The 25,246-nt window shown below is 46.1% G+C and overlaps 1 protein-coding gene across 2 annotated transcripts in view; it reads right to left on the minus strand.

Annotated features, from left to right (window-relative positions):
* POT1 (protection of telomeres 1) overlaps positions 1-1,642 on the minus strand; it is an 85,928-nt gene extending 84,286 nt beyond the window's left edge. For both annotated transcript variants that reach the window (XM_075857174.1, XM_075857173.1), the window contains exons 1-2: positions 1,527-1,642; positions 1,073-1,184 (exon numbers count right to left, since the gene is read on the minus strand). In XM_075857174.1, the coding sequence (XP_075713289.1) occupies positions 1,073-1,184; positions 1,527-1,532 (118 nt within the window). In that variant the 5' untranslated portion in view covers positions 1,533-1,642. The remainder of the gene's footprint in view (positions 1-1,072; positions 1,185-1,526) is intronic.
* Between the last annotated feature and the right edge of the window lie 23,604 nt (positions 1,643-25,246).

Consider the following 25,246-nt stretch of genomic DNA (forward strand, 5'->3'; position numbering starts at 1 on the left):
CAGGAGCCAGGCTGTGTATAACAGCCGTACTCCTGCCGCTGATCGCGTGGGTACACTGGCAGTACCCACGCCATCACAGGACGGATATATCCGTCCTCTTGCGCGAACTAGCAGCTGCAGAGGACGGATATATCCGTCCTTCGGCGTTAAGGAGTTAAAATCACACTTTTGCTTGCCCACTTTGATGCCAATTTTTGTACCAATTCTTCCTGTTTTAAGGCTGCTTCCAACTCCATTCCCCTCAGAACACCCGGGTCGCTGTGTACTACTTTTGACACCTCGCACTAAAGTTATGTTCACACGCAAACGCAAAATACGTCTGAAATTACGGAGCTGTTTTCAGACGAAAACAGCTCCTGAATTTCAGACGTTTTTGCATGTACTCACGTTTTTCGCGGCGTCTTTTACGGACGTAATTGGAGCTGTTCTTCATTGGAGTCAATGAAAAACGGCTCCAAAAACGTCCCAAGAAGTGTCCTGCACTTCTTTGACACAGGTGTAATTTTACGCGCCGTCTTTTGACAGTGACGCGTAAAATTAAGACCCTGAATTACGTCTGAAAATAGGTCGTGTGCACATACCCTTACGGTCACAAATAGAGAACTCTGATCCTGGCCGTTTAACTACTTAGATACCGCTGTCGATAGCAACCACGGAATCTAAGCCATTAGAAAGAGGGAGGCGGCCCCCTCCGATACTCGCCCCACCGCGACTTCAGGCTGTCATGTTTCTCTTGGGAGCTGGGGGGGCCTAATGAAGGCCCCCAGTTCTGCTCCTGTTAAGCGCTGCCTCTGGCAGGACTTAACAGGAGCTTGTAAAAATTACAATACACCTTAATACATTAGTATTGCTGGTTCAAATCCCCTAGGGGGGACTAAAAAAAAAAATATTTAAAATAGTTAAAGTTTTCAGTAGTGTACAAAAAAAATAAAAAGTTTTTAAAAAAAACACCCTTTTCCTCTAAAGTAATATAAAAAATTAACAAAAAAAATAAACACATTTAGTACAGCCCATTTCCGCATCGTGAAAGTGCGCTGGTGTTCCATATTCAGTACAGCTGTACGATACATACCTGTCCCTTTACTACGATATGGAAGTTTAAAAAAGATCACAACACCAAACACGTTGGCTACGCCTTCCTTCAGCTGGTCAAGCGACGTGTAAACGTATTTCTGTGCAGGACCCTGAAACATGAACACAATGACAATGTGACACAATGACAATGTGACCTGATGTGGCACCTCACAACTTGTCTGACAGTTGGAGGGACACTTACATTTTCTTGCATGAAATTACATTTGTTCATGCAAATCTATACGCTGTAATAGTTTTTTATTTAAATATAAGCACAAAAATAATCTTCATAAAAAAATTTTTTTTTAGATTAAAACTGCACTAAACGCTGAACTAACATACAAGTTGGAGCGTGATATACAGTCAGGGACATAGGGATAAAGGTCACGTCGGGACTATCCTTCCAAAACAGGGATAGGAGGGAGCTATGGTTCTAGAGCACAGACACCTACACTCATTTCCTCGGAGCTTCACCACAACACTGAGACACGTGAGCTTGTGTGACTCCGGGGCGCGTACTTTTCTGCTTGTTCTCCGGACGACGCTACATCCTAGTAGGACCTTTGATGACGTCATGAGCATGTGATCAGTCACATGTGTGGGAGGAGTCAAGCTCGTGCTGCTGAAAGAGTTTCATGTGGTTTTCTGAACGCTGCCTGCAAATGTATGGTTGAGTGTGTGTAAGGTGCAAGCTGCAAGGGTACGGTATTTGTGTACTGTTTATGTAACCTGCACAATGCAGAGCTGTGTGTGTATATATATATATATATATCTCGTACAAGCTGCATAGGTATGTGTATATAGAGAACATGGTGCTAACAAACAAGGTCTAGAACAGCGCATGCATGTAACGTGTGTTGCAGAACCGCGCGTTTGCGTGTAACACACGCGGTGCAGAGCTGTTTGTGTAATGGGCAACTCGCACCGTGGAGCTGTTTGCTAGTTCACAACTCGTTATTGAATTCGTTCAGTGTGTCCTTTTGGCCTCTGTCGGGCTGGTATACTTTTATTTTTAAGCATGGGATGGCGTAGTAGACTACACTGTTTCATCCTAAAGGGATCCCGTAAAAAAAATAAATGTTTGCCATGTGATATGTTTTTTCACGTGTTGCAGATGCCACGGTAGGGCATCTGTCACAGGTATATGTTAAATGTATACGTTGGGGAACTTCTCCAGGTCAGGAGTCCGTCCGTCCCCCCCCCCAAAAAAAATCAGGTATTGCGCAGCTGGGGGATTTTAGCCCTAGGAAGCTCAATGTCCATACATGGACAGTGACATCAGGAGCTTCCTCAGGGCCATAGTCTGTCGCAAGTGTAAAAGAGGACGTGTCACGTCCCCAGAAAAGGTAATGTGCCGCCATACCTGTAGTGTTTCCTTGCCCCTAATTTCAGCGCCCTTTATTTGAATTTGCTAGGTGCCCTCACAATCGGCCCTCATTCCTCCAACAACCGGCCTGTTTATTTCGGCAATAAATATGCTAATTATTGACAACTGGCCATAAACCGAAGCCACTCACAACTACTGGTTCAAACTAATGGAAATCTACGACATCAGTCTAAATCCTTATTATTGCTGCTTAAAAATGTTTCTTTGTTAACAGTAAAAGATACAGCATCTGTTTTACTGTTGTCCGGATATGATACATTTTTTGTGTGAAAAATAGTTTGTACAGTGGGAAATATTTTTGTGCTAGACCGTTTCGACGGGTGTATACATCTTAATTTGTAACCTGCAGAGTACACAGGACGAGCATGCCTGTCGTGAGCAGCAGGCAGTTCCCATATCCGGATAAGCATACTTGTGTGGATCGCGCCGGCAAGGCAACACTGCTCATTAGAGTTGGATGTATCTATCACCTGACAGCCCTTTTTATATTAAGACCTCTGTAGAAAGTCCTCTTAGCGTTATATTGGTGTGCTTAGTAGTATTCGTTGAATGCTCCTCCCTCCTGAACCGCTAATAGGAAGCACTTGTTTTATTTTAAACCTTTTGCTTCCGAGACAATCTCCACACTTTTCAAATACATACATATAACCTGAATTGTTTTGAAAAAAATCATATTACACCCCCTACCCATATGTTTTATTAACGTAGATACCTTACACATAGTAGAAATGTCACCCAGGACTTTACACTCGTGGGCACCTTCATGCCATTTTGCATCAAGCGTAACGTTGCATAAAAAATGCATAAAATGCCATGTTTGTGGCTAAAAGTACAGTAGACTTAGACGCACAACGCCTACAAACAAAAGCTCAAGATGTATAGAGCTCATACATTCCATCTATGACTAGGTCAACATGTACACACAGTTCAGCCATAACATTAATCACTTAACGACTTCCAACGTAATAGTACGTCGTTGTTAAGGACTTAATGCAACACAACGTACTGATACGCTGTGTTGCTGATGCGGGCTCAGAAGCTGAGCCTGCACCATCGCCAGCGGGTGTCAGGTATATATTACATCTGACAGCCTTCTGCATGGCCAGCACCGGAGCTAGCCTCCGATCCAGCCGATTAACCCCTTAGATACAGCGCTCAAAAGCGAATGCTACATCTATGGTGTTTCCTAGCAAATCGGAACCCTGCAACTCAAATCGCTGGGTTCCGATGGCTGTTCTGGCAGACCGAAAGCCTAACAATGGCCTCCTGTCTGACCAGTATGGAAGCCTGTGGGTCCCGCCTGGAGGTGGGGCCTAAAAGGCTTCCGGTCGCAAAAGAAAGATGGCACAGGCTCAGAAGTTGAGCCACGACGTCAGATGCCGGTGTCAGCTGTATGTTACAGCTGACACCGTGCTGTAGTGGCAGGGAAAGGAACTAGCTCCGATCCCTACCATTAACTCCTTAGATGCCGCGATCAAAAGCGATCACGGCATCTTAGTGGTTTGTAGCGATCGGCATCGACACAATGCGATCGTTACTATGGCAACCGGAGGCCTAGCAATGAGATTCCTGGTCTACCGCGTACAATAGCCTATTAGGCCCCGCCCAGAGAAGGAACCTAATAGGCTTGCTGTCAGTGAATGACTGGCAGCTCTAATGCATTGCACTACGTGGGTAGTGCAATGCATTAGAGCAGGGGTGGGCAAACTTTTTGACTCGCGGGCCACAATGGGTTCTAAAATTTGACAGAGGGGCCGGGCCAGGAGCATTTGGAGGGAGTGTTTGGGCCGGATATACTAAAGCATTAAATGTAGTGTGTGCAAACCTCATAGCACAGTAAGAACACTACAACCCAATTTATTAACTGTCTTTCAAATGTGAAAAATAGCCCTTATCAGTTAATAAATTTGTCTCAAGGAATATGCAAGATATGGCATTTACATACTATTTCGCAGATACTGGGAGAAGGAAATGTAAATAGATTAAAATAACATACGCACTGTGATTTATCAAGAAAAAAGTTCTGTTGACTCTGTAAATTAGCTGCCAACCTCTGAGCAGTAGCCGCCCGTTCTTGTGTTGACTGCTTGCTAGCATAGTTTGCATGCTTCGTGGCAAAGTGACGGCTGATATTGTACTCTTTGAAAACCGAAGGGCTTAATGGTGACGTGAAACGAAGTGAAAATTAAAGTGAAATAAAGAGAAATACGCGCCACATTAACAACGGTCAATGTGTTTTGAGTGCGCCATCTATTGGGAAAACGTGGGCATTGCAGGGAAAGGGGAAAAAAAAGGAGGTTTTTACTATTATTTGGACAAGTTCGGCGGGCCGGATTAAAAAGCCTAACGGGCCGTATGTGGCCCGCGGGCCGTAGTTTGCCCATGTCTGCATTAGAGTAAAGATCAGAGGTGCAGGCCCTCAAGTCCCCTAGTGGGACAAAAAAAAAGTTGAATAAAAGTTTCAAGTTAATAATAACAACAAATACCACATTTTTTCCTATAAGTTTTATTATAGGAAAAAATTAACATGTTAAAAAAGGGACACAAATTTGGTATCACCGTGTGCGTAACGACCCAAACTATAAAACGTTTATGTTATTTTTACCGCACGGTGAACACCGCAAAAAAGTAAATAAAAAACAATGCCAGAATCTCTATTTTTTTTACCACCACCCCTCCCAAAACATGTAAATAAAAAGTGAACAAAAAGTCGCATTTACCCCAAAACGGTAACAATAAAAACTACAACTTGTCCCGCAAAAAACAAGCCCTTACACAGCTTTTTTAACTGAAAAATATAAAAATAATGGCTTTCAGATTATGGTGACACAAAAAATTACTAAAATAAAAAGTGATTTTATTGCGCAAACGCTGCAAAACGTAAAAGAGCCGATATACATTTGGTATTGCCATAATTGTATCGACCCGCAGAATAAAGTAAAATTGTCATTTATAGCGCACAGTGAACGCCGTAAAAAAAAGAATAAAAAAACATTGCCAGAATTGCTGATTTTTGGTCACCTTGCTTGCCAAAAAAATTGAATAAAAAGTGATCAAAAAATCGTGTGTACCCCAAAATAATACCAATGAAAACTAAAGATTGTCCCGCAACAAATAAGCCCTCACACAGCTCCGTTGGAGAAAAAATAAAAAAGTTCTGGCTTTCAGAATATGGCGACACAAAAGGTGCAGAGTGTTCCAAAAGCGGATAAGCTTGGGCACAATTTATCAGTGCGACACCGGCCACACCTCTATGAATTGTTATTTATTTACCCCATTATTATACCCTCTTATACCCTGATGTACCCCTCACAGTTTACATATGCCCCCACATTATAAACTGAAATATTAGCAATACCCCAAACTGAATAACTGCTAAGCAAAATCTGCACTCCGAAAGCCAAATGGCGCTCCCTCACTTCTGAACCCTACAGCGTATCCAAACAGCAGTCTACGTCCACATATATGGCAGCGCCATACTCAGGAGAACCCGCTTAAAGTTTTATGAGGTATTTGTCTTCAGTGGCACAAACTGGGCACAACATATTGTGCACTAAAATGACATATCAGCGGATTTTCACTTTGCACCATCTTCTGCGCATTAATTTCTCATGAAAAAACACCTGTGGGGTCAAAATGCTCACTACACCGCTTAAAATGCCTTAATGGGAGTAGTTTTCAAAATAGGGGTCACTACTTGGGGGTTTGTTTTACTATTTGACCTCAGAGCCCTGCAATTGTGGGCCAATAGTGTGAAAATCACCAAAATAGACCTAAAATGCGCATGGTGCTCTTCAATTCTAAGCCCTGTCATATGTCCAGGCAAATGATAAATGCCTTGAGGGGTGTAGTTTCTAAAATGGGGTCACTTCTTGGGGGCTACCACTATATTCTGGTACCTTTAGGGTTTTGCAAATGCAATATGGTGCCCAAAAACCAAGCCAGCAAAATCTGCATACATTTTTAATTTCACAGCATAATTCCACTAAATTCAGCAAAAAAACTGTGGGGTCAAAATGCTCACTATACCCCTCGATAAATTCCTTCAGGGGTGTAGTTTCCCAAATGGGGTCACTTTTGGGTGGTTTACACTGATTTGGTCCCACAGGGGCTTTGCAAATGCGACATGGAACCGAAAACCATTCCAGCTAAATTTGAGCTCCAAAAGCCAAATGGTGCTCCTTTCCTTGTAAGCCCTGCCGTGGGTCCAAACAGCAGTTTATGAGCACATATGGGGTATTGCCGTGCTCAGAAGAGTTTGCTTTACAAATGTTGGTGTACTTTTTTCTCCTTTTATCTATTGTGAAAATGGAAAAATCAGGGCTAAAACGATATTTTATTAGAAAAAACTTAGATTTTCATTTTCACAACCTAATTCCACTAAATTTAGCAAAAAACCTGTGGGGTGAAAATGCTTACTATACCCCTCGATAAATTCCTTCAGGGGTGTAGTTTCCCAAATGGGGTCACTTTTGGGTGGTTTCCACTGATTTGGTCCCTCAGGGGCTTTGCAAATGCGACATGGCCAAAAAGCCAAATCTAGCTCCTTCCCTTCTGAGCGCTGCCTTGGGTCCAAACAGCAGTTTATGACGACATATGGGGTATTGCCGTAATCGGGAGAAATTGCTTTTCAAGTGTTGGGGTGCTTTTTCTCCTTTATGCCTTGTAAATATTGAAGATTTCTGCATTTTATTGGAAAAAAAAAACGATTTTCATTTTTACATCCTAATTCCACTAAATTGAGCAAAAAAAAAAAACCCTGCTGGGTTAAAATGCTCACTATACCCCTTAATAAATTCCTTGAGGGGTGTAGTTTAGCCAAATGGTATCTTTTTGGGGGGTTTCCACTGTTTTGGCACCACAAGACCTCTTCAAACCTGACATGGCGCCTAAAATATATTCTAATAAAATGGAGGCCCCAAAATCCACTAGGTGCTCCTTTGCTTCTGAGGCCGGTGCTTCAGTCCAGTAGCACACTAGGGCCACATGTGAGATATTTCTAAAAACTGCAGAATCTGGGCAATAAACATGAATTTGCGTTTCTCTGGTAAAACCTTCTGTGTTACAGAGAAAAAATAAATTAAAACAGATTTTCTGCAAAAAATAATACATTTGTACATTTCACCTCCACTTTACTATAATTCCTGTGAAACGCCAAAAGGGTGTATACTTTGAGGGGTGCAGTTTTAAAAATGACATGTTTTATAAGGGGTTTCTAATATATAAGGCCCTCAGAGTCACTTCAGGACTGAACTGGTCCCTGAAAAAATAGCCTTTTGAAATTTTCTTGAAAATGTAAGAAATTTCTGCTAAAGTTCTAAGCCTTATAACATCCTGGAAAAATAAAAGAATGTTCAAAAAACATTGCCAACATAAAGTAGACATATGGGATATGTTAATTAGCAACTATTTTGTGTGGTATTACTATCTGTTTTACAAGTAGATACATTTAAATTTAGAAAAATGATAATTTTTGCACATTTTCTCTAAATTTTGGTATTTTTCACAAATAAACACTGAATGTATCGTCCAAATTTTACCACTAACGTAAAGTACAATGTGTCACGAGAAAACAATCTCAGAATCGCTTGAAAAAACAAAAGCGTTCCAAAGTTATTATCACATAAAGTGACACATGTCAGATTTGAAAAAAAATGGCCTGGTCCATTAGGTGAAAACAGGCTGTTAAAACAACTGACCGTTGAAGAGATCAGTTTAGAAGGGAGCTGGTGTCAAAGGGCTGCAGCGGTGATGGACATTTGAAAAAGAAGCCGTATCTCTATATTGAGCTTCTTAAAAGATGTCATGGATAATGGGACGGAAGTAAATGCATATTTGTAATAGGAAGGTGAAACGTTGCCTGTATGTTGGGTAAATAAACTTTGGATTTTTCTATAACATTGGAGTGCTGCCTCTTCTTTTGGATTATAGTACATTAGCCTGTGTACTGATTGTACACAGGCAGTTGTTAGGATGTACCTTCGTATACCCTAACAACAGGAAATATGTTCAGACAGCCCTGGGGTCCCTCAATGGATCCTGGACTGTCTGGCCATACAAGTTATGGTGTTTGATCGCGTCACAGGGATTTTCTGTGACGCGATCAAAGGGCAGTTCCCCCTCCTCTTTTTTACCTTGAACGCCGCAATCCGCTTTGATCACGGCATTCAAGGGATTAACGGTGGAGAGAAGATGTTTCTCCTCTCTGCCGTTAGAGCGGGGCCGTGGCTGTGTATTACAGCCCTGCTCCTGATCCCGCGCGGACACTGGCTGTCACACAGGATGAGAATGCTCGTCCTAATGCGCCAAGTACCCTCCGCTCAGGACAAGCATTCTCATCCTGTGTCGGCAACCAGTTAAATCATGCAGGAATGGTCCGAGAAACGTTACAAAGAGCACAATCTGGTCAGGCATCTGTGGCATGTGCTGGAAAAACAAGTCTGATCCATGGAGGCCCCAACTCACATCTTACAGGAGTTAAAGGATGTGCTGCAAATGTCTTGGTGCCAGATACCACAGGACAACTCCAGAGGTTTTGTGGAGTCCATGCCTTAATGGGTCAGAGCTATTTTGGCAGCACGAGGGGGATCTCTACAATGTTAAACAGGTAGTTTAATGTTATGGCTGAATGGTGTATACCAAAGCTGAAGAGCCCAAACAAGTTGCCTGATTAGATGCAAGGGGCGATTAGATGTGCAAGTGCTCATCTTCTCACTGTAGCGCCCATGGCCGCGGGCCGTCGGGTTTACTCACCTCCCGACGCCCGCAGCCATGGATCTGTGAGCGCTGGCCTCCGTCTCCCTCCTAGGAGATGCCAGCGCTCACTTCCGCTCCATCAAGCTTGGTCCCGTAGGGTGCGCGCGCACGCTCGCGCCCGGCCTTAAAGGGCCAGTGCGCGCATATAGGATCGTCATCAGCTGCCACGATTTCCTGGTCTATAAGAAGGCCCCTGGCCTTCTAATCCTTGCCTGAGCGTTGTTAGTCTTTCCCAGTCTGTCTCGCAAATGGTCCCTTAGTGTCTCCCGTTCCAGCTGTTACCCGTGCCCTGTTACCGTTCCTGTATTCCGTATTGTTCCTGTGCCTACCCGCGTTTAAGTGCCATCTGCCACGCCAAGTGCCATCTGCCACGCCAAGTGCCATCTGCCACGCCAAGTGCCATCTGCCACGCCAAGTGCCATCTGCCACGCCAAGTGCCATCTTCCACGTCAAGTGTCTACCGCTCATCGGATACTGCCCGCCACGTCTGGCGCCACTTGCCACACCTGCCTCCATCCGTGCTGAAGCCACAGCCACCGCCCGGACTATTTCAGGTACACAAGCATTACTGTCTGCCATTTTACTTTCGCATAGACTGTGACCTGGTCAGCTGCCTCCCCGCTACGGCGGAGCGGCCTAGTGGGTCCACAAACCCAGTGGCCGTGACAGTACGCTCAGGCCATGGAACCCGCTGGCCAGCCCAAGACCCCAGTACAGAAGATTCAGACAGAGATGCATGACCTATGCACACGTCAGGATCAACTCCTTGAGGCGGTGAATTCTATTCTGGTCCGCCTGGAACTACTCGCTGTTCCACCCCCAGTTCTTCCTCCTGAAGCTGTTGCCGTGCCACTGCCTGTTGCTCCCCCTGTTTGTTCCGGATCCTCAGTTCCTCTGCCTCTTCCTCCTCGCTACGACGGTGACCCCAGAGCATGCAGAGGATTTATCAATCAATGCACGGTGCATTTTAGGCTACGGCCTCATCTCTTTCCCTCCGAGGAGGCCAAAGTAGCGTTCATTATCTCCCTCCTCGCTGGCAAGGCCCTCGCATGGGCGAACCCAATCTTGGAGCAACAAGGACCTGTATCCTTGGACCTAGCCTTGTTCCTGCAGTCCTTTCGTGCCGTGTTCGAGGAGCCGGGTCGAACATCCTCTGCTGCAGCAAGCAAGCAAGAGGGCTCCACAGTAGGGGAGTATGCGATCTCCTTCCGTACCCTAGCAGCCGAGCTGGCATGGAACAATGAGGCACTGGTGGCGACCTTCTGGCAGGGACTGTCCTCTCACATCAAGGACGAACTGGCAGCCCGCGACCTTCCTTCTACCTTGGATGCCCTCATCCCGTTAGCCACCCGGGTTGATATGAGAATCCGGGAGCGCTCTCAAGAGGTTCGTCAGGAGAGCCGGGCCCACAGACCAGCACCCTCTGCCCAGAGACCACTATTGTCCACTCCTAGTGCGCTACCTGAGGAACCCATGCAGGTAGACAGAGTCCGGTTATCTGAACAGGAGAAGCAGCGCAGACGCTCCTCTGGACTTTGTATGTATTGCGGCCTCAAGGGTCATTTTGTGCGCCAATGCCCACAGAAACCGGGAAACTCCAGTACCTAGGGTTGGTTGGAGAGGCAACTCTAGGTGGAACGTCTCCAAACGTTAAAACCTCTTCCAAATTATTTATACCTGTGGCCATTGTCACCGGGCAGACATCACATCCTTCCTCCGCCTATCTTGACTCTGGAGCAGCTGCTAATTTTATCCACTAAGATCTAGTGGATCGGTTTCAACTACCCACAGTCCGTCTGGAGAGAACCCTGGCAGTTGCCTCTGTGAATGGTCTACCGTTGCCTGATCCAATCATGCTCATCACTGAGCCGTTGACATTACAGGTCGGAGCTCTTCACTCAGAACAGATCTCCTTCCTGGTACTACCCAAGGCTATCAATCCTATCCTGCTGGGTCTGCCTTGGCTCCGTCTACACGCCCCGACACTCGACTGGCGTTCTGGAGAAGTTCTTCAATGGGGTTCCAGATGTCATAGCCATTGCCTGTCACAAGTCCGTCCTGTTGTGCCCCCTCTGCCTCAGTCACTCTCCGATCTACCTTCTCCGTATGCCAGTTTTGCGGATGTCTTCTGCAAACGAGAGGCTGAGACGTTGCCTCCACATCGGAATTATGACTGTCCCATTGAACTGGTTCCCAATGCTTCTCTTCCCCGTGGACGAGTATATCCTCTCTCCTTGCCAGAGACTTTATCGATGTCAGCCTATATCAAGGAGAACTTGGAGAGGGGTTTTATTCGAATATCTTCCTCCCCGGCCGGGGCAGGATTCGTCTTCGTTAAAAAGAGAGATGGATCTCTCGGACCCTGCATTGACTACCGTGGTCTCAATCAGATCACGGTCAAGAACAAATACCCGTTGCCACTCATTTCCGAGCTGTTTGATCGCATACGAGGAGCCAAAAATTTTTCCAAGCTAGATCTGCGGGGGGCCTATAATCTAATCCGAATTCGCCGGGGTGACGAATGGAAGATGGCATTTAACACCCGCGATGGGCACTACGAATACCTAGTGATGCCCTTCTGACTGTGTAACGCTCCCGCAGTATTTCAGGAGTTCGTTAATGACATCTTCCGAGATCTCCTCTACACGTGTGTTGTAGTTTATCTCGATGATATTCTAATTTTCTCCCCAGATCTGATGACCCATCGGAGGCATGTTCGTCAAGTTCTCCTGCGACTAAGAGAGAATCGCTTGTATGCCAAGTTAGAGAAATGCACCTTTGAAAAGAGGTCTTTGCCCTTCCTGGGCTATGTCATCTCGGATCAAGGCCTTAAGATGGACCCTGAGAAGTTAAAGTCTGTCCTGGAATGGCCACGTCCTCAAGGCCTAAGGGCCATACAGCGGTTCCTGGGTTTCGCCAATTTCTACCGGCAGTTTATTCCGAACTTTTCTTCTCTGACGGCCCCCATCTCTACCCTTACCAAGAAGGGTGGGAACGCCAAGGTGTGGACTCCAGAGGCAGGGTCCGCATTCATTAGCCTTAAGAAAGCCTTCACTTCAGCTTCGATCCTCCATCACCCTGACGTATCTCGGCAGTTCTCACTGGAAGTGGACGCTTCCTTTGTTGGTGCAGGCGCACTTCTGTTCCAGAGGAGCTCCAAAGGAAAGGCAGTAGTATGTGGCTACTACTCAAGACTGTTTTCCTCTGCTGAGCGCAATTATTCCATTGGAGATCGGGAGCTACTGGCTATCAAATTGGCCCTGGAGGAGTGGAGACATCTTCTGGAGGGCGCTGCTCACCCCATCCTAATCTTCACCGACAACAAGAATCTCACTTACCTTCAGTCCGCTCAAAGACTGAATCCTCGTCAAGCCATGTGGTCACTGTTCTTCACCCGTTTCAAAATTTCTGCTCCACTACCGTCCCACTGACAAGAACGTGAGGGCTGATGCCCTGTCCAGATCATTTGAGACGGAAGACACGGTGGAGTCCCTTCAGACGATCATAGACCCATCCTGCGTTGTCACTGCCAATCCTCTGCAGCTTCGAAATATCCCTCCGGGGAGAACTTTTGTTCGGTTGGCAGACAGAAAAAGAATTCTCCGCTGGTGACACAGTTCTAAACTAGCTGGGCATGCCGGTGTCCGTAAAACCCAAGACCTGATCGCTCGTCACTTCTGGTGGCCCACGCTACCTAAGGATGTTCTGGACTTTGTCTCTGCTTGCACGGTGTGTGCCTCTAACAAAGTGGCTCACAGCAAGCCTGCCGGCCTGCTTCATCCCCTGCCTGTACCCAGTCTCCCCTGGGAGTACATCGCTATGGACTTCGTCATGGACCTTCCTCTCTCAGCAGGATGCAACACCATCTGGGTGGTGGTGGACCGGTTCTCTAAGATGGCACATTTTATCCCGCTGACCGGCCTACCCTCTGCTCCTCGACTGGCAAGTTTCTTCATTCAGCACATCTTCCGCTTGCATGGCTTGCCTCTTCACATTGTGTCCGACCGGGGGGTTCAGTTTACCTCCAAGTTCTGGAGAGCCCTCTGTAAACTCCTGGATGTGAGTTTGGACTTTTCCTCTGCCTATCACCCCCAGTCCAATGGGTAAGTTGAGAGGATCAACCAGATCATGGAAAATTATCTCCGCCACTTCATCTCTTCACAGCACGATAACTGGGTACAGCTTCTTCCATGGGCCGAGTTTTCATATAATAACCACACAAGTGAGTCCACCACTTCCACTCCGTTTCACATCGTGTACAGTCAACATCCCAGAGTTCCTCTTCCAGTGTCGACTTCATCTCAGGTACCCGCTGCTGACTCTGCATATAGGGACTTCCTGCAAATCTGGCAACAGACCCGGTCCTCTATTTTGCTGGCGGTAGATCGCATGAAGCGTAAGGCAGATACCAAGAGAAGAGAGCCGCCTCAGTATCTTCCTGGGACTAAAGTCTGGCTGTCCTCTCGGAACATTCGCTTGAGGGTGCCTTCATACAAGTTTGCTCCCAGGTTCCTTGGTCCTTTCGAGATCCTGCAACAAATTAACCCTGTTTCCTATAAGCTGCGGCTGCCCCCTACCCTCAGAATCCCTAACTCCTTCCATGTGTCCCTCCTGAAACCAGTGGTCCTGAACCGCTACAGCAAGACCTCTAGTTCCACAGTTGCTCCCAGCGGTCCTTCTGATGTATTCGAGGTAAAGGAGATCCTGGACCGCAAGAGGGTAGGAGGAAGGACTTTCTATTTGGTGGACTGGAGAGGGTTTGGTCCTGAGGAGAGGTCCTGGGAGCCAGAAGAGAACCTCAGCGCCCCTACTCTTATTAAAAAATTCCTCTCTCACTCTGGCCCCAAGAAGAGGGGGCGTAAGAGGAGGGATACTGTAGCGCCCATGGCCGTGGGCCGTCGGGTTTACTCACCTCCCGACGCCCGCAGCCATGGATCTGTGAGCGCTCCGTCTCCGGCTCCGTCTCCCTCCTAGGAGATACCAGCGCTCACTTCCGCTCCGTCCGGCTGGGTCCCGTAGGGTGCGCGCGCACGCTCGCGCCCGGCCTTAAAGGGCCAGCGCGCGCAATTAGGATCGTCATCATCTTCAACTGCCACGATTTCCTGGTCTATAAGAAGGCCCCTGGCCTTCTAATCCTTGCCTGAGCGTTGCTAGTCTTTCCCAGTCTGTCTCGCAAATGGTCCCTTAGTGTCTCCCATTCCAGCTGTTACCCATGCCCTGTTACCGTTCCTGTATTCCGTATTTTTCCTGTGCCTACCCGCGTTCAAGTGTCTTCTGCCATGTCAAGTGTCTTCTGCCACGTCAAGTGTCTTCTGCCACGTCAAGTGCCATCTACCATGTCAAGTGTCTTCTGCCACGTCAAGTGTCTTCCACGTCAAGTGTCTTCTGCCACGTCAAGTGCCATCTGCCACGTCAAGTGCCATCTGCCATGCCAAGTGCCATCTGCCACGGCAAGTGCCATCTGCCACGTCAAGTGTCTACCGCTCAACGGATACTGCCCGCCACATCTGGCGCCACTTGCCACACCTGCCTCCTTCCGTGCTGAAGCCACAGCCACCGCCCGGACTCTTTCAGGTACACAAGCATTACTGTCTGCCATTTTACTTTCGCATAGACTGTGACCTAGTCAGCTGCCTCCCCGCTACGGCGGAGCGGCCTAGTGGGTCCACAAACCCAGTGCCCGTGACACTCACTCCTTTTGTAGATTTTTTTTTTTTATATAGGGGTCTCTTGCTTTGAAGCACCTGTCCTACATTAGGCATCCCTCGCACGTCTTTTTTTGGCCAAACACATAAAAGAGAAATCAAGTTTTGTTCAGGAAAATGGTACATGCATTTTTGGTGCTGTCTTTTGCGAATAGTGTTTTTTTTTTTTTTTTTTTTTACTACCTGCGTTTTTCAAATTGCAAATCATGTGATTCAAAGATTCCTCTTTGCAACACGATTTATACTGCAAAAATACCACCAAAAACGTCAGACACATTGACACATGCGTTTTTTATGAAGAGGCAAAAAAAACCTTTTACAGGTTTATAGGAGAAAAGCACCACTAAATGCTGAAAAAAATCCAAAGCCAGGCTTTCTGCCATTTTGAATAATACACTGAACCAAAAAAAGAGCACCCAAAAAACTGCTATGTTTGTAGGCCATTTTGTTTTTCCTCATTGAGTAACATCTGGCCATAGCTTTTTTTTGGGGGAGGGGGGGGCAAAAAAACGGCACAATAAACATGACCTTTTTTCCTGAAAATGATGCATGTGAATCCACCCTCAGGGTATGTTCACACACAGTGGTTTCAGATGTAATTCGGGCATTTTACGCCTGAAAAAACGTCCCCAATACGCCTACATACATCTGCCCATTGCTTTCAATGGGAATTACGACGTTCTATTCCCACGAGCCTTTATTTTACGTGTCACTGTCAAAATACGGCGCGTAAAATGACGGGTCATCAAAAGAAGTGCAGGACACTTCTTGGGATGATTTTGGAGGCGTTTTTCATTGACTCCATTGAAAAATAGCTCCAAAAACGGCCTTAAAAAAGCGAGTTGTTAAGAAAACGTCTGAAAATCAGGAGCTGTTTTCGCCTGAAAACAGCTCCGTATTTTCAGACATATTTTGCGTTTGCGTGTGAACATATCCTTACACAGACAACCATTGACTTGAATGGGTGCTGTGTAATGTCTTATTTTCCCTGTGGTAGCGCTGTAAATAAATTGAACACTTACTGCCAGGTTTTTCCACAGGTTACAGCTGGTCGCTGGAGTCCAGCAAGGGGACATTTTGTGATCAGCCTATTGTCAAGGGACCCTTTTAACAAGTAGGGATTGTCTAATGAGGAGAACCCCTTTAATGAGTGTGTTTTTAATTTTGAACAACTGGTACAAAAAAAGGATTAGTCTTTGAATCATTTTGTAAATCTGCAAAAATAAAGCTTCACAGAAACAAATATCTGATTCTTTTTTTTCTCCTTTACCTGAATTTCCAGGTCACTCATTCATATTGCATCAGTATCTAAGAAAGAGTCCAAACATAGTTCTTAGCAAAACAGATATATAAATCTTGCCAAAAACTGGAGCAGGTATCATCATAGGAAAGCAAGAAAACTTTCCTTTTGGAAACATTCTATAAAGGGTTTTACCCAACTCGCACGTTTATGGTATATCCACAAGATGCGGGTCCCATGATCCCTGTGCCGCTTGCTCGGCTGTTTCCATAACTGCCATAGAAGTGAATGGATAGATCCGCGCACTTGTGTGTCCTCTCCATTCATCCTTGACCTGGATTTTACGGCTGCCTCATCCAGGGGCGTTGGGAGACCTCTGTTCTGGAGAAAGGTGGTACCTGCATTTATTAGACATGCACACTTCCCTCACTGTTTTCACTGCTGTTTTTTCACGGATCCGTGTGTCCGTTATGTTATTTGTGTGTACTCCGTGTCCGTTCCGTGCTTCCGTTTTTCCTTTTGAACTTGTCACATGTCCCAGGAAACACCCATAGGAAGGTCACATGAAATTTTTGGTGCTGCATATTTCCTGACCCCTGAGGGAGCAGTTCCCTGGCAGCAGGACTCTATTGGGGCTGCTCGTTAAACATGTAATTTTCTAGAATGGTTTTAGTTGTTATTTACTCAGTTTAAAAATGTATACCTGTTTGGTTAGTTAGTGTAGAAACTCGCAAGCAATTGAGGACCCTTGACGGTGGCTTGTGATCTTACATATTTTTGAAAATTGTATTTTTTCATTTCTAAAATATATTTTAAAAATTAATCGAAAATAGTATTTGGTCAAGGCGAAAAACATTGTCTATGCTAAAAATTTAATTTGCAAGAATATAAACAAATTGTAATGATGGGGGTAGGGAAAAACACAAGTGAGCCCTAATCTACCCGCCACTCAGTCCCTGCCTACTTGCAACGACCCGCCCTAGGCGACGGGGTACAACTGGGCGACGGTCCCTACGCTCAATAAGTGCACGGCAGACAAACAGACAAGGGTACACAGAAGCTAAGGGAAACGGGGCAGTTGCCCACGGCAACACCGTGAGCAACAAGAGAAGTAAACGAGCCGAGTCAAACCAGGAGAGTACGAGGTGCCAAACGCAGAGAAGGAGAGTAGTGAACAAGCCGAGTCAAACCAGGAGTGTACGTGGTACCAAACGCAGAGCAGGAGAGTAGTCAGTGCCAGGGTCAATATGAAGCAGGGACAAATAGTTCAAAAGCTGCAGCAGGGCCAGGAAACCAAACGAGAAGAATCACAAGCAAGGAGGAACAGGAAAGGCAGGTATAAATAGACAGAGGGCGGAGCGAGCTCCGTCTGGCCAGGCTGTGATAGGCTCTCCCACTCCTAAGCCTGCCATCCTGAGTGGTGGAAGATGGAGTCAGTTCACAGACATAGAAGCAGGTGCAGACTGATTACCTATGGGCGTTGATACAGAAGCTGTGCCTTGCAGATCCTTGACACAAATACCTTATTTTGTGTTGAATGATCTGTCTGCAGCTTATCTTACCCAAAAACTCCACACAATTTGATCATACAAAGTTTTAGATCCGGACACTCTGCTGGCTCTGGGCGGCATCAGGTAAGTGCATCTCTTACCTCCCTCTGCGGTCGTCATCTACGATGTGCGGCTGCAGCCACTAGAGCCAAAATTCCAAGACTTCCTATTTAAGGATCCTCCTCCCTCTGAATCCTTGCTTGTTCAACCAAGTGCCCCGTGAGTTTCCCTGTACCCTGGTTCCCTGTTTCCTTGCCTTCTGCCTTTGTCTGGATTTCCCATTTTGACCTCTGCCTGAACTTGACTATCCTTGCCTGCCTGCCTTGACCTATTGCTATCGATACCCGTTTCGACGTCTGCTTCCTGTCCTGACTTCTGGCCTATACATCCGACTGCCTCTAAACCTGCTGTGGCAAGCGTTGCCCTGGGTTACAAGCACCATCTCCCGGATCACGCAGAGGATCCACAAACAACCGGTGAGAACCGTTATTGTTTGAATAAGCCATGGATCCCCTTGACACAGCCCTACCTTACGCGGCTAATATGGCTCAGGAGCTTTCTAGACAAAGAGTCCGCCAAGATCAGCTTTTTCAGCTTTTGCAAAATGTGTCCACTCGTTTGAAGGAACTTGCTCCTCCGACACCACCACCGCAAGCTCCTGTCTACAGTCCTGGACTACATTTACCTACGCCTGCCCGCTATGAGGGTAACCCCAAAACCTGCAGGGGATTCGTTAACCAATGCACCATCCATTTTGACGTCATGGCGCATCATTTTTCCTCAGACCGGGCTAAGGTGGTCTACATCCTGTCCCTGCTTTCTGGCGAAGCGCTGGCGTGGGCATAACACTTGTGGGAGAGAAACGACCCCATAATGTATAGTATTCAGAACTTTCTCTCCACATTTAAAAAGGTGTTTGAAGAGCCGGGTCTGGCATCTTCAGCAGCTTCTTCTCTTCTCAAGCTCCAGCAAGGAACCTCCACTGTAGGTCAATACGCCATTGAATTCCTCACCCTGGCTACAAAACTCCAGTGGAATAACGAGGCTCTAGTATCTACCTTCTGGGAGGGTCTAGCAGGCCGAATCAAGGATGAACTTGCTGGCCGAGACCTTCCACCATCCTTGGATGACTTGATCACTCTTGCCAATCGGATTGACATACATTTCCGAGAGAGACAATAAGAATCTGCTCGGGGCAATCGGCCATCACGGTTGGCACCAACCTACCAAATGCCTCTTCTTGCCTCATCTTCCTCTCGGTGCGATGAACCTATGCAGGTGGAGAGAACAAGACTCACGCCTGTGGTGCGCCAGAATAGACGCAAGTTGAACTTATGTTTATACTGTGGTGGAAAAACGCACGTCCTCAAGAACTGTCCAGTGAGGCCGGAAAACTCCAATGCCTAGGGCAAGTAGGAGAGACTACCCTAGGTGGAGTATCACCCTCTCAAAAGATGACCATACCAGCAAAACTGTCCTTTGCAGGAACCACTTTCTGCATCCAAGCCTTTCTAGATTCCGGATCTGCTGGGAATTTCATGTGCCAGTCCCTGCTTAATCGCTACCAAATCCCAGTTCAAAAACTAACCAAACCTTTGTCCATTGCTTCTGTAGATGGAAGGCTTCTACACGAGACTATCTATCTTGTCACAAGCCCATTTTCATGTTAACAGGGGCGCTGCACTGGGAACGTATCGCCTTCTATGTTTTAAAGAAATCTCTGAACCCTTTGCTACTGGGTCTACCGTGGTTGCAGAAGCACTCTCCTGTTATTGACTGGACTGGAGGTCAAATTACCCGCTGGAGTGACTTCTGTCACCAACATTGTCTACAAACTATTCGCCCATCCATGCCTCAGCCTACAGAACCTAACTCAGCAGGACTTCCTACTCCATATAAAAGCTTCTCTGATGCCACCTCACAGGCCGTACGACTGTGCCATTGACCTGGTCCCCAACGCCACGCCTCCCAGAGGTAGAGTCTACCCTTTGTCTTTGCCCAAGACGGAGGCCATGTCTCGGTATATCCAAGAGAATCTGCAGAGAGGATTCATCCGTAAGTCTTCTTCTCCAGCTGGCGCAGGGTTTTTCTTTGTGGGGAAAAAAGATGGCTCCCTGCGTCCTTGTATTGAATACCGTGGATTGAATAATCACACGTTAAAGAACAAGTACCCGTTACCGTTGATCTCTGAACTCTTTGACTGCCTACAGGGGGCGAGAATTTTCACCAAACTAGACCTTCGTGGAGCTTATAATCTCATCCGTATCCGCGAGGGAGACGAATGGAAAACCGGATTCAATACTCGTGATGCGCATTTTGAATACCTTGTCATGCCCTTTGGACTTTGTAATGCTCCTGCGGTTTTTAAGGCCTTTGTTAATTACATTTTTCAAGATCTGTTGTACAGCTGGGTGGTGGTATACCTAGATGACAAACTTTTCTCCTAATATTCAGACTCATCGTGTGCATGTGCGTCAAGTGTTATAGTGTCTGCGACAGAACTCTCTGTTTGCTAAACTGGAGAAATGCCTCTTCGAGAAAACCAGCCTGCCTTTCCTGGGGTATGTCATTTCAGACCTGGGATTTCAAATGGATCCAGCCAAGCTATCCTCAATTCTCAACTGGCCTCGTCCGCAGGGACTCAAAGCTGTCCAACGCCTGCTGGGATTCGCAAATTATTACCGCCAGTTTATTCCTCACTTCTCCTCTATGACAGCTCCTATTTCTGCACTGACCAAAAAGGGGGTTAATGCCAAAGACTGGACAACGGAGGCCGAAGTCACATTCCAAGATCTTAAAATTGCCTTCTTCTCTGCTTCAGTCCTACATAGACCAAACTCCACCAAACCCTTTGTTCTGGAGGTCGATGCTTCATCTGTGGGAGTCGGAGCTATTCTTTCACAAAAGACTTGTAGAGGGAAACTTGTAGCTTGTGGCTTTTTCTCCAAATCTTTTACACCTGCTGAAAAGAATTATGGTATTGGAAATAAAAAACTTTTGGCTATTAAATTGGCCCTGGGGGAGTGGAGACATTTGCTAGAGGGTGTGCAGCATCCTATTATCATCTACACAGATTATGAAAACCTCTTTCACCTGCAATCTGCTCAACGCCTGAATCCTCGCCAAGCACGGTGGGCATTATTCTTCTCCAGTTCTGATTTCCATCTTCACTACAGACCCACTGAAAAGAATACCAAACCTGATGCCTTATCTCGCTCTTTTGACCCCACAGATCAAGAGCCCAGTCCTCAGTTTATTATAGATCCAAAACGTATTATGATCGCTTCCCCAGCTGAAGTCGTTCACATTCCCAGAGGAAAGACCTACCCCCTAAACAAAGGGATTGTGTTCTTCACTGGGGTCATGCCTCCAGGGTTTCTGGGCACCCTGGCATCAAAAATACTCTCAATTTGATTAGCCGTCAGTACTGGTGGCCTTCTATGTCCCAAGATACTAAAGACTTTGTTTCAGCCTGCTCTACCTGCTCTCAGAATAAAGTCTCCCATTTAAGACCTGCCGGTCTTTTGCATCCACTACCCATGCCTGACTCTCCCTGGTCGCATATTGCCATGGACTTCATTACTAATCTGCCAAGTTCTGATGGGTGTACCATGATCTGTGTAGTCATGGATCGCTTTTCCAAAATGGCGCATTTTGTACCCCTTCCAGGTCTTCACTCGTCTTCCCGTCTAGCTACACTGTTTATCAAGCACATCTTTCGCCTTCATGGTCTTCCTAAACATATTGTCTCTGACAGAGGAGTGAAGTTCACATTCAAGTTCTGAAGTGCCTTGTGCAAACTGCTGGAGGTCAAACTTGACTTCTCTTCCACTTACCATCCTCAATCCAATGGTCAAGTAGAGCGGATTAATCAAATACTTGAAAGTTTCCTCCGAAATTTTGTGTCTCTACGACAAGACGACTGGGCAAGTCTACTTCCATGGGCCGAATTTGCCTACAACCACCATACGGGGGAATCTACCCGCTCTTCTCCTTTCTTCTTGGTGTATGGCCAGCACCCAGGAATTCCTCTACCAGTTTCTGTGCCTTCTGAGGTTCCAGCTGTTAACATGGTCCACCGTTACTTTGTACGTATATGGCAGGAGGCCAAGGACTCGATCCACAAAGCCGTAGCCAGGTTCAAAAGTAACGCGGATAAAAAACGCAGGATACCACCGCAACTCTTTCCTGGGGATAAAGTCTTGCTGTCCACCCGGTACATAAGTCTGAAGACTCCTTGTTACAAGCTGGCTCCTCGTTTTCTGGGTCCTTATGAGATAACAGCACAAATCAATGAAGTTACTTTCAGACTTCGCCTTCCCCAGTCTCTGAAATGCTCTAATTCCTTCCACATTTCTCTGCTAAAACCTATATTCAACCGATTTTCCCCAAAAATTCCTGCCCATCCTGCTGATGCCAAGTTTGAGATGAAAGAGATCCTAGATGTCAAAAGAACACGGGGGAGATTGTGGTACCTGGTGGACTGGAAAGATTATGGTCTTGAGGAGAGAACATGGGAGCCCGTGGAGAATGTCAACGCCCCAGCTCTCATGAAAGACTTTGAACGCAGGTTCCCTAGCATGCCAACAAAGAAGGGGCATAAAGGGGGGGTACTGTAACGGCTGCCGCGCCATTCCCGGCCTCTTCCACGGTCTCTGCTCCGGTTCCTGCATCCTCCATTCCCTGATGCTCGTCCCGAGCTCCACTTACCCAATCTGGACGCTCTGCTGGCTCTGGGCGGCGTCAGGTAAGTGCATCTCTTACCTCCCTTTGCGGTCGTCATCGACGATGTGCGGCTGCAGCCACTAGAGGGCACGCACGCTGACTCTTCCCTTAAAGGGCCAGCGCGTGCCAAAATTCCAAGACTTCGTATTTAAGGATGCTCCTCCCTCTGAATCCTTGCTTGTTCAACCAAGTTCCCCGTGAGTTTCTCTGTACCCTGGTTCCTTGTTTCCTTACCTTCTGCCTTTGTCTGGATTGCCCGTTTTGAACTCTGCCTGAACTTGACTATACTTGCCTGCCTTGACCTATTGCTATCGATACCCGTTTCAACGTCTGCTGCCTGTCCTGACTTCTGGCCTATACATCTGACTGCCTCTAAACCTGCTGTGCCAAGCGTTGCCCTGGGTTACAAGCACCATCTCCCGGACGACAAAGAGGTTCCACAAACAAACCGATGAGAACCGTTATACCAGGCAAGAATTCCAGCGAGTTTTGAACTCATGGACTTTGAAATTAAAAAACAAAAATTAATATTGTACTAGAAATATAACAGGCCATATGTATAAACGTTGGCGGTCAAACTAGATGCTCCCCCGTGGAAAAGATGAAGGGGACATAGCGATTGTGCGAGGTGTACGCTACCCTCTGACACACTTGAAACTGCGCAAAGTCTATACCAGTCAGAAATTTGGGATTGAAAAGCACATTTTATGAGACATTAAAGAGGCTCTGTCACCACATTAGAAGTACCCTATCTTCTACATAATGCGATTGGCGCTGTAATGAAGATTACAGCAGTGTTTTTTATTTAGAAGAACGATCATTTTTGATGGAGTTATGACCTATTTTAGCTTTATGCTAATGACTTTCTTAATGCCCAACTGGGCGTGTTTTGTTTTTTTACCAAGTGGGCATTGTGGAGAGAAGTGTATGACGCTGACCGATCAGCGTCATACTCTTCTCTCCATTAATTTACACCGCACATAGTGATCTTACTAGATCACTATGTGCAGCCACATACACACACATTAACGTTACTCAAGTGTCCTAACAGTGAATAGACATCACGGAAGGGCAGCGGTCATGTGAACAGGCCCTTACTAATGTATTTTTTTTGTGTTTGTGTTTTTTTTTTAAAAGGTTCGGTCTTTGGATTCGAGGACTACTTCGATGACAGCTTTTTTTTATTATCAATAATATTGTTAATGAAGGTTGCGTGTTTTTTTTTTTATTTCAATAGACCTGTTTTTTCTGTCTTGTAATTTCTTTTAAACTTTATTACTACTGCCTTAGTAATGGCCGCTGGGAAGAGCCAGGTATCCAGTACCCAAACATCTGTAGTGATAGCTGGGCACTGGGGCGGCCGCAGGCTGGTATTATTAGGCTGGGAATGGCCAAACACAGTGGCCCTTCCCATCCTGGTAATGCTAGGCTTCTGCTGCTGTGTTGTATCTGGCTGGTTATGAAAAATGGGGGGGACCCCTACATCATTTTTTTTTGTAAATAAATAAATAATTGGAAAGAATGATGTGGGGTTCCCCCATTTTTATAACCAGCCAGATACAACATAGCATCAGCAGCCTAGCTTTACCAGGGTGGGAAGGGCCACTGTTTCTGGGCTTTCCCAGCTTAATAATACCAGGCTGCACCAGTGCCCAACTTTCACTACAGATAGTCGGGTACTGGATCGTACCCGGCTTTTCCCGGTACCCCTGGTGGCGGTGGGTACCGGGGTAATAATGGGGGTTAGTGTTAGCCTCTTCATGTCTAACATTAAGCCCGCCTTAGTAATGGACGTTGTCAATCAGCCAGCGGCCATTAATAAGGCAGTAGTAATAAAGTTTAGAAAAATACAAAGACATAGAATTTTTTTTTTATTGAAATAATAATCCCACACGCAACCCTCGTTATTCATTTTATTGAGACCAAAAAAACGCCGTTATCGAAGTAGTCCAACAACCGAACTTGTAAAAAAACACAAACACACAAAAAAAATTGTAACACGTAAAATGGAGCCGCAATGTCAGCGTGCTGGCCGTATATCTAATCCTATCATGTTTGATACTGTCTGCTGAGCCACTGTATCTAATCCCATCATGTGTGATACTGTCTGCTTGGCCTTATATCTAATCCTATCATGTGTGATACTGTCTGCTGGGCCTTATATCTAATCCTATCATGCGTAATACTGACTGCTGAGCCACTGTATCTAATCCTATCATGTGTGATACTGTCTGCTGAGCCACTGTATCTAATCCTATCATGTGTGATACTGTCTGCTGGGCCACTGTATCTAATCCAATCATGTGTGATACTGTCTGCTGAGCCACTGTATCTAATCCTATCATGTACAGTAGAACAGGGGATAGGAGCAGCACTGCGTAAATAGCCAAGAAACGGTTGGTGCTAGCTTCAAAAATAAGGAGTGACGTGCTCCTCATGCATATATCCAAGAAACGAGACTAGAAGCAGCACTAAATTTGAATTTATTCACCCAACACAGAAACGTTTGACTTCCTCCATGGAAGCATTTTCGAGCCACTGTATCTAATTCTATCATGTGCGATACTATCTGCTGGGCCTTATATCTAATCCTATTATGTGTGATACGGTCTGCTGAGCCATTGTATCTAATCCTATCCATAGCTATAGGGTCGTATACATGATATGCTGTCTCCTATATACACATTTACATACACGCACATTTTTTTGGGGGGGTATATGTATTGGGGCTATTTCCCCTGCCGTTCCAAGACCTTAGTGACTGGCTACTAGTGCTGCATCGTTGGGTCACTTAGGAGACCCAGTGATG

This window comes from Rhinoderma darwinii, chromosome 3 (genome assembly GCF_050947455.1).
Source record: "Rhinoderma darwinii isolate aRhiDar2 chromosome 3, aRhiDar2.hap1, whole genome shotgun sequence".
In the NCBI taxonomy this organism is placed as follows: Eukaryota; Metazoa; Chordata; class Amphibia; order Anura; family Rhinodermatidae; genus Rhinoderma; species Rhinoderma darwinii.